This window comes from Stegodyphus dumicola, chromosome 3, assembly GCF_044657685.1.
Source record: "Stegodyphus dumicola isolate Sdum_Otavi_A_Nest chromosome 3, ASM4465768v1".
Lineage (NCBI taxonomy): Eukaryota > Metazoa > Arthropoda > Arachnida > Araneae > Eresidae > Stegodyphus > Stegodyphus dumicola.
This window is the reverse complement of record NC_140770.1, coordinates 1,680,759-1,696,200: the sequence shown is the minus strand read 5'-3', so window position 1 is coordinate 1,696,200 and position 15,442 is coordinate 1,680,759. Positions and strand designations below refer to the sequence as shown.

Genomic DNA, 15,442 nt, shown 5'->3' with positions numbered 1-15,442 from the left:
TCGCCAATAAAGTCTGCTTGGCGAGATTTTCGCCGGCCAAACGGAAAAGTACCAATTTTTTTTTTTTTTTTTTTTTTTTTTTTTTTTGAGTTTTCACAATATTCGCTAGTTTCTCATTTTCAACAATTGCTCTTTCAAGTATTTTACAATCTTCTCGATTGGCTAACTGCACAACCACATCTCCATATTTTCTACTATAAGAATTAATAACTCTTATGCCTAAATTTGGTGGAATGATATTTCGTTTCATTTCCGTAAATACATCTTTATCATTCTTAAGTGATTTTATTACAATTTCATTATACTCAGATCCCTTAGGTTTCACTACCTTATATTCCTTCTCAATCTTGGTATCTATTATACTAGTATTTCCACTCACTTTCTCCTCATTCTTCTTGTTTTCCCTAACTTTCACATCTTCTTTGATATATACTTTTATTTCAGCGATGTCTTGTATTAAGTTTTTCAATTTATCCTCTGTTTTCTTCATTTTTCCCATTTCAACATCCATTATATTACGACGGGTCACCCAGTTAGCAATGTAAACTAATCATTGATCGGGTAGAAAGACTTAAACAGTTGATGCACCAGCTTTTCAAATGTCAACAGGCAGCATCCATTAGGCTTGGTTCAGTATTCAAATTTTTAGAAGTTCGTAATTTCAAAACTATTTATTTTATCTTTAAACTAATATTTAAAGTATTCAAGCAAACAGTACATATTCTGAAACCGCAACATCTTTCAAATAAAACTTGTTTCAACACAAAAAAAGTCAATATTTACCAGTATATCAATCAAATACGAAAAGCCTACCAAACTCGCCGCCACGTCAGCTCAGTATTCGACGTTTTTAAAGTTCATAAGTTTAAAACTATTTAAAGTAATCAAACGAGCAATACATTTTCCGAAACCGGAACATGTAATCTTTCGAATAAAACAGATTTTAACACGACAGAGTCAATATTTACTAGAATATCAATCAATAAAGAACTTACCAAACTCGACACCACATCAGTCAAGCCGAGTTGAGGATCACCCGAGGGGTATCTGCTTAAGGAAAGAGATGCCTTAATGGAGGACTTTCTAAAGCCCCGTTCACAAGAGCAGATTCGACAGGTAGCGAAAACCGGTTCTTCCAACGTGTCCCGTTCACGTAATGGCAAACCGCACATTGAGTTGAACAGTGTTAAGCGAATTTCGCTGACTGCGCATGCTTGATGCACCTTTGGCGCTATTTGCAAGCACCTTTGGCGCTATTTGCAAGCACCTACGTTAGCTTATTCGTGATCTCCATGGCTGTCGAGTGTGTTCGAGTGATGTTTAAAACTGCAATGTTGCGGAACTTTGCTTATTAGTTATTTTAACGTCCATGTCGATTGCACTTGCTTATTTTTCTAATATACGTTTCATTTTAATTTGTCAATAACACTGCATTTAATATTTGTTAACATATGTTCGTAATAATTCGTTATTTAAAGGTAATTTGTTTACATGTTATAATTCAGTAATTGTAAACTGGAGTATCTCGTTTAGTTTGTTAGCGTATATTCGCGCTTTTATTTTCTCATTTCAAAGAATTTAATAACTAGCATTAAAGAATTGTAAAATTCCTTCAGTGTTATTTGCAAGCATATGTTATATTCCTCAGTGTTTCTTTATGTATGTGCGAATGGAACGTATGGTAAATTTTGAATTGTTTTTATTGCTTAAAAGTATAATGAATAAATTTTCAAATAATATATCCTAAATTTCAGTCTTTTTCTGAACGAAAATTTGTACAGTTCCAAAGGAATGTGCAGAATTTCATAAGTATTATGTTTTACATTTTGAATGCAAACACTGCTTCACATTACTTCGCAATAATTTCAGCTTTCTAGTTGTTTGAGCAGTACAGCAAAAAATAGTATTTTAACACATTAATTAATTTACAGTTACATTATACTCTACGAAGATTTAAACGCCAGATTTGTTTACAATCAGATGGCGATACGTCTACTATATACCGTATTTATCTTCTTTCCAAATCGCGCCAACATAGTAATTACGCCAAATTGTTTTCTGGGCATGCGCAGTATGCAACATTCGTTTAACACTGTTCAACTCAATGTGCGGTCTGCCATTACGCGTCCCGTTCACATGCGACAAGCATTAACTGCCTCGCCGAATTGGAGGTAGAACTTGGTTGAATGTTCCTTACCTCTCGGGAGCAGGGCAAATGGGGAGATTTTTCGTACTATACTGCGCGATTCGCTTAATTTTAGTTACTGCTCGCTGGACTGTCAGCGAAATAATCGCGCTGATAGATGTCTGGGGATGTGATAGCATCCCCTCAAAAATTAGATAGAACTGTACAAGATACGGAAATTATAGACAAATACAGACAAGGTTATCTGATGCTAGGTATTCCAGAAATATCGTTTAAATTAAAACTAAAGTTAAGACAAGTGCATATCGGCTTCAACGCAACAAGGGACTCGGTACCTTTTGAATGATTTTTTTATTTTTTAATTTAAGCGTTTTCATCTACTTTTTATGAATATTATTAAATGGTTTTGTGAGACTAATTTTAAGCTGAAAAAAAGTTTTTGCTAGTATTTTTTTAAATTTAAATTTTTGAAGAAAACTTTTACAATTAAAACGTCTTTCTTCTCCTACAATTTTCAATGTCTCCCCCCCCCCAGTTTTTTATTGTATTCATTAGAGTGTTCTTAATAACTTCAAGGAGTGATTTTGCAATTAATGAATTAGTTTCTGAGGGAAAAAAATACACCTTTATCTTAAAACAAATATGATCTCAGTCACATTTTTATTTCAAATAATTTTTCCTTTCAGTATTTTGCAAAACGCATCCTTGTTTCTATAATGTATATAATTTTAAGTAAGCAGTAAAAATAATAAAAAATTTAGTCCATACCTGTATATGTTTTAGGACTTTAAGTAAAAGGATTTATTGAAAAAAATGCAAAAGGTTTCTCAGTTTGCATTTGCAGTTTAAAGAATACAAACTGTCTAAATAGACATTTTATCTTTTTAAATCTTTAAAATATTATTACTGAATTTCAATACAAACATATGTATATAAATCAAACCTAGCGCTATTTATTCAATTGATAAATATTAACATAAATTACAAACCTTTTTTTAAAACCTTATGTGGCCAGAAAAATTGCAAAAACTCATAAAACGCAAGCAGAATTTTTCTTTACCTGTTTTGTAAAACACGTTCAAAACAATTTTAATACATTAATTAATTATAATACTGCATACGGGTTTGTAATAGATTGATAATAGTTCGTAAATGATTGTCATTTCACTGAAATCCGATGATAGCTTAATTAAATATATTTTATCAACATAAACACTTCAAAATTCTGGAATTTTTCGCAGAAATACTCGTACAAGTGTTTAGAATATCACTAAGTATAATCAGTAGTTATGCTTCAATCTAATAAGAACGTTAAACACAACGGAATGCAAAACGCATCTTAAGAGAAACTCAACTCAGAAATATCTCCAATCTCGCGCTGAACTAACAACTGGCAACAATAACAACTTATATAGCATAAATAATGTCATAAAAATAGTGTGGTATAATGAGATTATTACTTTGAAACCGATGTTTCGAATTGATGCCCAAGAAGAACCAATATTTCCCATTCTTCTACATTGCACATCTTTCAAAAAAGTAAAAAAATCATCCAATTAATTTCCTTTATCATTTTTTTTAAATGCGAAAAGGTTGTTTTATAAGCTGTGAAAATGACGGAAGTTTGTAACCGATATATTTTTAGATATGAAATTTTAAAACTAATGGGCGTCAAAAAGTCTAAAAATATAAACGATTTTCAAAAATTCTCCCAAAATATTTTTTTTTTTTAAATTACGCTAAACATTTCATTTAATTTTTGTTTCCTCCACAGTGTGTTATGGTGCAAACTCTAATATTCTGAGATTCTCAGTTTTTTTTGTTAATATTTGCAAAAAGTCGTTTCAACTTTAAATTTGAAAAAAATCTAATCCTCTAAAAATCAAAAGCGTGACACCACATCCACAAGCAGTGTACGTACAAAGTTCGAGTTCTATATCTTATTGGGAAGCAGTTTAAAAATCCATGACCATCTTTTAAAAATAGCGACAAGCACCAAGAGTGAACTAAATAACAGCTTATAAAATAATAATAATAATAATAATAATTAAAACGCATATATTTCTCAGAAACCATTACGAAAGTTCAGGTACTAGTTGCGAAAGTCCAGATTACAAAATTAACAACAGTAAACTACGTTAAAAATGTGTAAACAGTATTAGAAATCTGCCAATTCGGAGACGTGATTGTTCACAGAGGCTTTAGGTATAAAGGGGAAGAAAGACGGTGGTCTTCTGAACGGGTTCTAAAGACGAAACTCTCATGTCTCCTTTTTCTCCCCTTGGTAACGGCAGCTGTGCGAAGGAGCGTTGCATGTGAACGGGGCTTAAGAGAAACTGGCTCGTACACGAAAACGACCATGCAGCCAGACGGCTCGCCTGGTTTCAAACCCCGGATTTAACTAGCAGTGTTCAGCGACTTTACCGTTCAGCCGCTGGTAGGACATGTAGTATTTTGTAATGCTATATAACTCGCTGTGTACAATTTGATGTTTTGCTACATGCACGTCTTATTTTTACCAGTCACGAAGCCTGGTGAGTTGCGCATAACCATAATCAGTCACTGTACTTCTCTTTTCTTATTGTCTGCGTATGAGTATTGATGTGCAACCTTAAATTTAAAAGCACCAAAAGTTCGCACTTACCTGTTCCAATAATTGCTTTGTTTTCAGTAATTAATGATCAGTTCGACTGATTTGACTTAGCTTCGAATCGGATTTGATCATGTGAGATCTTAGCCATGCAAAACCTCTATTGCTAATTTAAGTCTATTATTAAAAAATAAATTTGAAAAGAAAAAAATCTGAAAGGTTTCAGATTTTAAATTACGTCCCAAGAGGCGTTTTTTTAACGTTTTGTGTGTTACGTTTAGTTATTATAGTTATTAAATATCATGTTCTTTGTACTTAAACCATAAAATTTAGTTCAATAGCGATGTCGCAAAATAATTTCAAAATGAGCCTATCTTTAGAATTTCCGATATACAGTTCCACGCGCTGGAAATAAAAAGGTTGTCCTCCCCCCCCCCCCCCCCCGTAGATTGTTGCCGTTGCTTGCTCTCAAATCGTTGAGTTTGTTACTGAAAAATTCGTTAGTTTTACAAAATATGAAATCGATAATAAAACCAATTCAAAATTCAGACCTTCCTGGTACCCATGTTCGGTTGGAGGACTACGTTATTCAAATTGGATGGCTTTAGTTATATTTTTTGTTCGCAGTGCGAGAAACATGCATGCATTCATACATATTTTTCATTATTTAATTTCTTTAAATATAATACATGGCTGTAATATTTGTTGCCAACAATTTGAAAACTAATTCGCCCTTTTACAGTGAAACACCACTAAATGCCGTTCTTGAGATTAATAGCCCTTCTGGACTACTCCTTTCGGCTAAAAGATCCGTTAAAAATATTATATAGTTTAAAGCATATAATATTTTTAACGTATTTTTTAGCCGAAATTTAGTTTAGTATTAATTTATAGTATTCCTCATCAGATTAGAAGAAATAATCAAGCTACTGCCATGAAAGATAGGAAGCCTAATTCTTAGCTGGTTAGGGGATAGGGTCTTGTAGCCCAGTTATTATTATTTACATGTTCCGGCCTAAGGCACTACACCTTCTAGAGGAAAATTGCTCGTATTAACAAGTTACCTATAGGGAAAACCCCGAAAACGCCGAGGCAGCCAACCCGTTCGCGAGATTTTAACCTCGGACCGAACTACCCGTGTTCATGGACTTCACCGCTCTCCCACTCGTTGACCTTGTAGCCCAGATACCCTGGAGAAATGATGTTAAAAAGGATGAAATGTAGCTAAAGATGAAATATTAAATCAAAAAAAGATTTCTCAATTCAGTTATGCGATGAGCATTGCTAGGTCGTAAAAATTTCAAAGTTAATTTTTCTACTGAGGATATCTTATTCTCGGAGCCTAAAAGAATTCGCAGCCTTGAGAATAGTGACAGTCATGAATAATAATAGGTACTATTCTGTTTCGAATGCAGTACAAAATCGCCAAATTATCATTGATGCCAGTGCTGCCAAAAAGAATTGCGGCAACCCTAATAATTGCGGCAAGAAAGAAAGTATAATAGTAAATAAATATCTAAGATGGATGTTTTAATTTAGATGAAAGGTTAATTTCATATAATACTTTATTATTATTATAATTTATATGATAAAGGCTAAACATGACTGAATGGAAGCATAAGAGTCAATAACTATTTCAGATCATTATTATAATTTATATAAAAATTGCTAAACATAACCGAATGGATGCCTGCATCTCTATTTCGCTACCGTGTTATCGCTAAAGCATAATTTCATCTCCTTGGTTGTTCAAACGTAATTTTCTATAATGAATGATGCCTTTTCTTTGAAAATATTCTCGGTAAAGTGCAGAATCGCTCACTTATTTGTTTGCCGCTTTTTACAAGGGTAAAAACAATTAGATTTTTCTCAATTTTCTATTACTTTTTAAGTGAACATAAGTCGATGTGTACATAGATAAAATCAAGGGTGTGCGCATTGCCATTTTTGTGCAATTCTCGGATTTTTTTTTTAAGTGAAATTAGGTCGATGTGCACATGGATACCGAGTATGTGCTATTCTTAAAAACGCGTCAAACAGTGGATGATTCTGCACTTTACCCAAAATTCTATTGCAGAGACTTTTCGTCATGGGCAATTCCCAAATTGTTAAATCCATAGGATATCAAAAAAGGATTTAAAAATTAAATTAGTATTTCAATGGCGTCTTAAGAAGTATAGAACTACAGTGTGTACAAAAAGTATTTGCACACATACATTTTTGTTCACAATTTATAAGAAAATGCATTAATAAATACAAAAATTGGCATTTAAAAAATAGAATAAGCCTATTCATTTAAATTAATTACAAAAATACAATAATATTAATAAAAAACATTTTTTGCAACAATATTAAAATAGCTTATGTCAAAAAAGTATTTGCACACTCAACTCAACTCTAGCAAATTTGCATTTTATGCTATTATTTGACAGTCATCTCGCAGTAAATAATATATGTAAGACGACTATAAAAGGAGGTGGTGTCGAAACGTTATCAGTTGATTGCCGATTCAAATTGTAATGGCACCTAAGAAATCTGAATTGTCGATTTCATTGCGAGTAAATTTTTTTTCTCTACGTGAAAATGGCCTAAGTTATCAAGAAATAGGTAAAAAAGTAAATGTTTGCTTCTCTACTATTTGGTATGTTATAAAGAAAGAGGATCTACATCAAATAACTTGCGCTCTGGACGCCCAAAGAAACTTTCACTGCGAATGAAGCGAAAAATCATAAGAGAAGCATCAAAAAATCCATTTGTTAGTGCAATTACTTTAGCCAATGATGTCGCTTCAACATCTGGAGTTCAAATCTGTGCCCAAAGTGTTCGAAATGTCCTGCACGATGCACACATTTATGGGAGATCACCAAGGAAAACATCTCTCCTAACTGAACGAAACAGACTGAAGAGACTTGAATTCGCTAAGGAATATATCAATAAGCCAATCGATTTTTGGAAAAATGTCATATTCTCCGACGAGAGTGAGTTCAATATCTTTAAATCAGATGGCAGAAAATTAGTTTGGAGAAAACCTTGTGCTGCTTTTCATACCAAAAACGTGTTACCTACAGTTAAACATGGAGGAGGTTCTGTTATGATTTGGGATTGCATGGCTAGCAAAGGAATTGGTAATTTGTGTTTCATTGATGGGAATATGACAGCTCGAACCTACATTGATGTGTTGCGAGATAATTTGCCACAAAGTGCAATAAAATTGGGTATCAGTAATTCGTACTATTTTCAGCAAGACAATGATCCCAAGCACACTGCCGGTATAACTCGTATGTGGTTGCTTTATAATGTACCCAGAAAACTTGCCGCTCCATCACAATCAAGAGACTTAAATCCTTTGGAAAATCTGTGGAATTCTTTGGATTTAAAAATAAGAAAAAGGAAGATTTCAAGCAGATCTGCCCTTAAACAAGCCCTTATTGAAGGGTGACCGAATACTGAGCCTACTGTTACAGAAAATTTAATTAAATCAATGCCAGCAAGATTACAAGCAGTAATAGATGCTAAAGGCATACATACTAAATATTAGTTATTTGAAATTTGCTTATATATTTTATTTCTTTTGTATTCATGCAGGTGTGCAAATACTTTTTTGATACGAGATATTTTAATTTTGTTACAAAAAAGCATTGTTATTTATATTATTGTAATTTTTCTGTTTGTTTTGGATGATTAAACTTATTCTGATTTGGCAATACCAATTTTTTTTATTTCTTAAGGCTTCTTTTTATGAATTGCAAACAAAAATGTAGGTGTGCAAATACTTTTTTTACCCACTGTATATAAAATTACGCAATCTGAAATCAACGCGTACGCTAGATTTGGCGCACTGTTCAATGGGAGCGTTTGCTAGATTTGGCGCTTTTGCGCATACATTTTCGCTGCAATTTTCTTACGGCCCTCAAAACAGAATAGTACGTAATAATATTATTTGGCGATAATTGTGTTTCGATAAATTAAAAAGAAAGCTATTACGTCCTCGTTTAAACTTGGAAAGATGTACTGAAACCTTCCTCAGTAAAACGTATTGTTATATACAAGCCAGTTACTAAACTTAAAATATTTTAATGCTCGCTTCCAAGATCTTAATATGATAATGCAGGAAGAGCTGATCGCTGTGAAGGAAGAAGTTCGAGCGTAAATCTTATTCAAAATGCTAAGTTTTGCAATTTAAAATTTATCCTAGAGAGAAATATCCCAAAGTAAAATTTATTACCAAACAATGTAGTCGACTTTTGTCTCTTCTTACCTAGTAGAAGAAGGCTTCACAATATTCAATAAACACTTAAACCTGTTTTTATGTGGTGAATAGGCACCGCATAAAAAAAAAAAAAAAAAAAAAAAAAAAAAAAAAAAAAAAAAAAACGCACAAAACTTTACGACTTAGCTGTAAAAAATAGTCAGAGTCGTTTAGAGTTGACTTTTGTTCAGTTACCATGTAGTCGGTGACCAGCTTTTGCGACGACTGTTGTTTCAGTAGACGTTGTGTCTCGCCAGCCAAATACAGAAGACTGTAGCTCCCCCCTTTTTTTTTTATTGATTATTTTGTCTTTTTTATTGACAACTCCGTCAATTATGTTCCAATTTGATTCAAATTTTCATATACCATACAAAAAAAAAAGGGGGGGGGGAAGAAAATCAGAAAAGTTTCAAATTTTACGTCCAAAAATTACGTCCAAAGCGGCGTTTACATTTTTTAACATTTTGTATTAACTTTATTTATTAAATATCATGTTCTTCGCACTTAAACCATAAAATTCAGTTCAACAGCAGTATCGCAAAATCATTTTAAATTGAGCATATCTTTAAAACTTCCAATACACAGTCTCGCGCGGTGGAAATAAAAATGTTTTTCCTGTACAACGTTGCCATGGCTCGCTTTGAGATCCTGAAGTTTTGCTACTCAAAAATTCATAAAGTTTTACAAAACATGAAATCCACAATAAAAATTCCAAATTCTAAATTTCGGCTTCCAGGTGCCCATATCCGCAGCAGGATTACATCATTCAAAATTGGATGGTTCTAAGTACCACCATGCGAGAAACATACATGCATTTATACAGATTATTCATTATTTAATTTCTTTAAATATAATACAGAGCTATAATATTTGATGGCAACAATTTGAAAATTGATACAGTTTTCAAAGTAAAATGCCAAAAGGAAAAATAATAGTCCTTCGGGGCAAATTCCCCTTTGGACTAAAAATAGCACAAAAACAGGTTTAAGTGTACAGAAAACAAGAAACAGATTATAGATTTTTGTTTTGTTTTTGACGATTACGGAGGGATAGTTTCTCTGAGGCCTTTCTAAGGAAAACTGGCACGTATACACGTTACACAGGAGACCCGTTTGTGGGACTTGAACCTCGGACCGAACTACCAGTGTTCAACGACTTTACCGCTCGGCGAGTTCCATAGATTTTTGAACGAGTCGATTTAAAAATTAAATTATGTAGTTTTATGCCAACTATTTAAAAAATTGTATCAAGCACTACCATTATATTAATCAAAATCGAAACTTTCGCAATCAGAATCTGTAATTTTTGCATAAAAGCTTGTTTATATTTATGAAATTAAAATAAGAATAATAAAGTCAAATATGCATCTAATTTATTTTTTTTTCCAAAGCATCTTTTTCATATTCTTTATCTAATTTTTATATTTAAATTATTTATGAGCAATTATTTCTATTATAATTGTGTTGTATAGTGTATATTGGTGGTCTCTAAACTATGTTCCCTAAGCCAAACCGGTAAAAGTATAGTTTAGGGTACCCCTTGACGAAACTTGGCGATTTTTGGCGGTACATGGATATCGGTTCTGTACAATTCTTTGTCACGTTATTTTGGCTTGCGAAGCGGCGATTTTTGCGCCAAATATCGCCCCTACACAAAGCCAAAATAACAAGACAAACAATTGCAAAAACTCGGTATCTATGTACACATCGACTTATTTTCACTTAAAAAAAACCCCCGAATTGCACAAAAATGGCGTTGCGCACTCCTTTGACATTATCCATGTACACGTCGACCTATTTTCACTTAAAAAAAAATCCCAGAATTGCACAAACTTGCATTGCGCACTCCCTTTACTTTGTCCATGTACACATCAATATATTTTCACCTTAAAAGTCAAAGGAGCACCAAAGTCTACAATATAGGCAAACAAACAAATACGTAATCTCAATAAAATACATTTAAACCAAACAATAAAATAACATAAAAAAGGAAAAACATGTTATACATTTAAGCACTACCAAAAGCAATTATTCACTTACCATGATTTTCGAGTTCGCTTCGTACACCCAGAGCCACGTACAAATCAAAATATCAATCATAACCAAATGACGTTTTTCAAACCAGGTACTCTTTCTGATCGAACGCTTCACATAGTGACCACCTGAACCTTTCTTCCTACAAACCCATCTAAACGGTTTTAACACACACCACAAAAACGCTTACAAAACATCCCATGATTCAAAATTTCCCAGAATCATGTACCCGATTACGTCACAATAGGGTTTCCGTAACATTCAACTACACAGGCTACCATAAATGAAACAACAACTTGGCGATAAATCAAACAACTTCGTCATGATACAAGTTGTACCTTAAAGTCTACTCTACCCTTCAAAACCCAGGAGTTCCCACGAGTCAAATTAAAAATTCGACATATGACATACGTCAAAAACAATCACGTTCAATGCTTTGCAAAACTAAACAGGTTTACAATGTGAGATGTGCAGTTTTACAACATTTAGACAACAGTGTTAAAAATTATACAATAGAGCACCTTTTTGACTTGAAGAAAACTATAAAAGAATATTTCCGAGGGGAAAAAAGTTATTTCGACTGGATAAAAATTTGTTCCGAGTACTTCGATAAATCAGAAGGCTTGCCAATGAAGGAAAGGGCTTTGTTTGTTTAATTGCGGCAAAGCTCTCGAGGGCTATATGCCTAAGGGGAGGGATGCCTTCGTGGAGGACTTTCTAAGAAAACTGACCCGTATATACGTTTACACATTAGGTTTTGGTTTTGGTTTGGTTTTATTAGATTACGGCAAAGCACTCAGGGCTATCTGCCTTAAGGGAGGGATGCCTTCGTGGAGGACTTTTTAAGGGAAACTGGCTCGTATACACGTTACACATGAGGAAAACCACGAAAACGCCCATGCAGCCAGCCCGTTCGCGGGATTCGAACCTCGGACCGAACTACCAGTGTTCAGCGACGTTACCGCTCGGCCGCTGGTGGGCGTTTACACATTAGGAAAAGAACAAAAACGGCCATGCAGCCAGTCCTTTCGCCGGCATTCGAGCTTCGGGGCGAACTACCAGTGTTCAGCGACTTTACCGCTCGGCCGCTAGTAGGCCGTGAAGTAAAGAAAATTACTTATTGACATAAAAGATTTGAAGACAAAATCTAAATTTAAGCAAGAGCAGCTCCTAAGTTTTTGGTTACAGATTCATACAGAAGAAACAAAAATTTTGTCACACAGTTGTAAGCATTTTCATATCATTCCGAGCTATTTAGTCAAGAGAAAAATATTTCTCAACATTGGTGGCAACAAAAATAAATTACAGAACAAATTAAATGTAGAATATGCAATGCGACTGCAGATAATATCAACAGAACTACAGAATTCGATAGTTTAGAGTTAAAAAAAAATTCTGAAAGCTTCCAGATTTTACATTACGCCCAAACGGCATTTTTTTTAACGTTTTGTGTTTTACTTTTATTTATTAAATATCATGTTCTTCGCATTTAAACCATGAAATTCATTTCAACAGTAACATCGCAAAATATTTAAAAGAGCATATCTTTAGAATTTCCGATACACAGTCTCGCGCGCTGGAGATAATTTTTTTTTTTCGCATACAGGGTTGCCATTGCTTGCTTTGAAATTCATTAAAGTGTTACAAAATATGAACTCGATAATAAAACAAATTCCAAATTAGGGCTTCTTTATTTCCATGTTCGGTCGACGATTAAGTTATTCAAATTTGGATGGCTCTAGGTACCGTCGTTTCATCACAATGCGAGAAATATACAATTATTTATGCAGATTCTCAATTACTTAAAATATAAGACAGGGCGATAATATTGAGTGGCAACAATTAGAAAAGCGAAACGGACATTTAATGTTTTCGACGCAAAATGGCAAAACGAGATTAACAGCTCTTTTGGGCTAACGCCATTTGGGCTAAAACTGCAAACACACACGTCACTAAATATAATGCTAAGGTTATGCTATTAACACCTGAAGTTTATGCTATTAACGATTAAAATATATTAACTTTATATTCATTTTTTCCAATAAAAAATACAATACTTTTCATTAACTGTCTCTACATAAAATATCTATAACACATTGATATACGTTTAATTTTACTTTAAGATATATCTTTCTACTTGTGGTTTAAGGTTTCTCAAAAAACCTTACAGTTCTAAAAGCTCCGTAAGACAACAAAGTTTGAAAACCACTGGTATGCATTATAATAAAGAAAAATGTAAAGAAGTTTAATGAGGGGAAAAAAATTCATTTAAAAAATTTCGATACAAGAAAGTTTGGGAATCCCTGTTACACACTAATTAATAACAAAAAAATAACACTAAATGTCATTAAAGAGAAAACATCTAACTCGAATAATTCTAATTAATTTTTTAACCAATCTTTGAAGAAAAGCTAAAAATGACGACAAAAATTCCAAACTTTGAAATTAAATAAGTCGGTATATTTTCATTTTGCTATTTAGAATAAATATACATTTTTATTAGATATAACTATAATTTACTTCGTAATTTTTTTTTTTTTTTTTTTTTTTTTTTTTTTTTTTTGTAAATTACGCCTATTTACGAAAGGTAATTCGTAAATTAGCTTTCGTAATTTTCACAAACAGATTTTTTTTTTTCTATTTAACAAATGTCGAAACTCGAATGTTCATATCATTTAAAAGTATTTTCGTAACTGGAATTTTACATTTAGGAGCAAAGTTTGCGAAAAGATATTGCACATGAAGATGTTTACAGACACGATGTACAAAAAAAAAAAAAAAAACAATCAATAGAAGAAGATATAACAAGTAATAGAATGTCTGGAGACGAAAGCACTTAGACTTACCTATTATTATTGCATAGAGTAATACCCGGGAATTCTAGCAATCCTTTATTCTCAACTCTGACATCCACTGTAGTCGGATATGCAGCATATAACGCGAAATATGTCGTAGCGTGGTAGAAGAAACCCAAAATGCAGGACACAAACAGAAGAATCCAAAGTATTCTACGAGCCCAAGTTCTCGATTCCGCAATCTGACTGATGCCACTAAGGGAAGATTTGCTGAAAACTTCTTGGCCAAAAAGCCAAAGATTTTGTCTTCTGATATCGGAAGTTCTTCTAGACGAGTTTTTGCCAATACGAGTCGTTTGGCGCGATCCGTGCTTTACGCTCATTGTATCCTATCGTACTTAACAAAATGGCTATTTATAGTATTCACAAAATGTACTTCAGATATCTTCTACGACTGTCTTCAGGATGTTACTTGGACTTTTAAGAATGCTTACATACATTAACTTCTTGGAAATTATTAATGTTATGTCTACCGAAATTGAAACTGCTTTGGAAGTATCTTGCAATTGTCGCCAAGGAATTAGATAATTGTTGCTAAAGATTTCGTTCATAAAATGAAACATTTTGCTTTGGATTCGAACCCAATTCGTTATATTTTGTTCCCCGCTAGAAAGTTGTTTTCCATGTCTTTTTTCTGCTCACACTTAGATGCATAAATTTATATTTTATTGGAATGGTTACCAGTTCCTTTACAATCTTGATACTCACTTTGAATTAAATAATAATAAAAAAAAAACGATCTCAATCAAGGCACCATTATAATTTCACTTTGCAGTTTAATTTGTGTAAATTGGTCATACTTGACCTATTTCTAAACGGATAAGATAATTTTGTTCTTTATCACTAAAAAGAAATTAGTTTCCCTTTATCATTCTGTTTAAAATATTTCAACTAAAATTCTTTCTGTAGTGATTTATTAAAAAATAACATATCCGAAGTTAATTTCACAAAAACTCTATTTAAAGTACCTTTAAACTTATTTCACAGACACAACTATATTTATATAATAATCAAAACTTCTTTCATAGAATACAGAAATCATTTACACTTATTCATCACTTCATTGGAACAAACGCAACTCCTGTTGTTAAACGCATATTTATGCATTTCAAAAAGTCTTGTCCAAGCACTTGAATACTTTCTTCTAAACTATCAATAAATGTATTTACTTTTTTGTACCTTTTTACGCAGTCGTGTTTTAATAATAATTATATTTTGATAAATGTAGATGCTATTTTAAGAGATTGAAAATTAGAACTTTTAACTATCACGAAAGCTAAGTAATGTAAAACGAATACCTTGCAAAATCTCTGGTACTGAACATCATCTTCAAAAACTGAGTTTTATTTTCATGAACCATTTTTTTTTCTTCTTTTGCGAAAGCCAAACAGCTCTTTACAGTTGTGATTGATTCTGGCAAAATGAACGTAAAGAATGTATTTCAAAATACATATCACAATTCTTTTTAAAACTCGCAATTCAAATTGATTTCTATTGCAGACGATGTTCGCTTCAAGTTAACTTCGAGTATTTTTTTACCAAATAAAGTGAAATAGATGGCGCTGCTCT

At 32.8% G+C, this 15,442-nt stretch overlaps 1 protein-coding gene across 3 annotated transcripts in view; it reads right to left on the bottom strand.

Moving 5' to 3' along the window:
• The window catches only part of LOC118201769 (degenerin deg-1-like), a 63,889-nt gene extending 49,582 nt beyond the window's left edge, over positions 1 to 14,307 (bottom strand). The window contains exon 1 of one of the 3 annotated variants that reach the window (XM_085812310.1): positions 13,865 to 14,307. In XM_085812310.1, the coding sequence (XP_085668436.1) occupies positions 13,865 to 14,196 (332 nt within the window). In that variant the 5' untranslated portion in view covers positions 14,197 to 14,307. Of the gene's footprint in view, positions 1 to 11,024; positions 11,158 to 13,864 lie in introns of those variants that run through there. The other 2 variants (XM_035373921.2, XM_085812311.1) reach the window with 2 other exon arrangements.
• Positions 14,308 to 15,442: the final 1,135 nt, after the last annotated feature.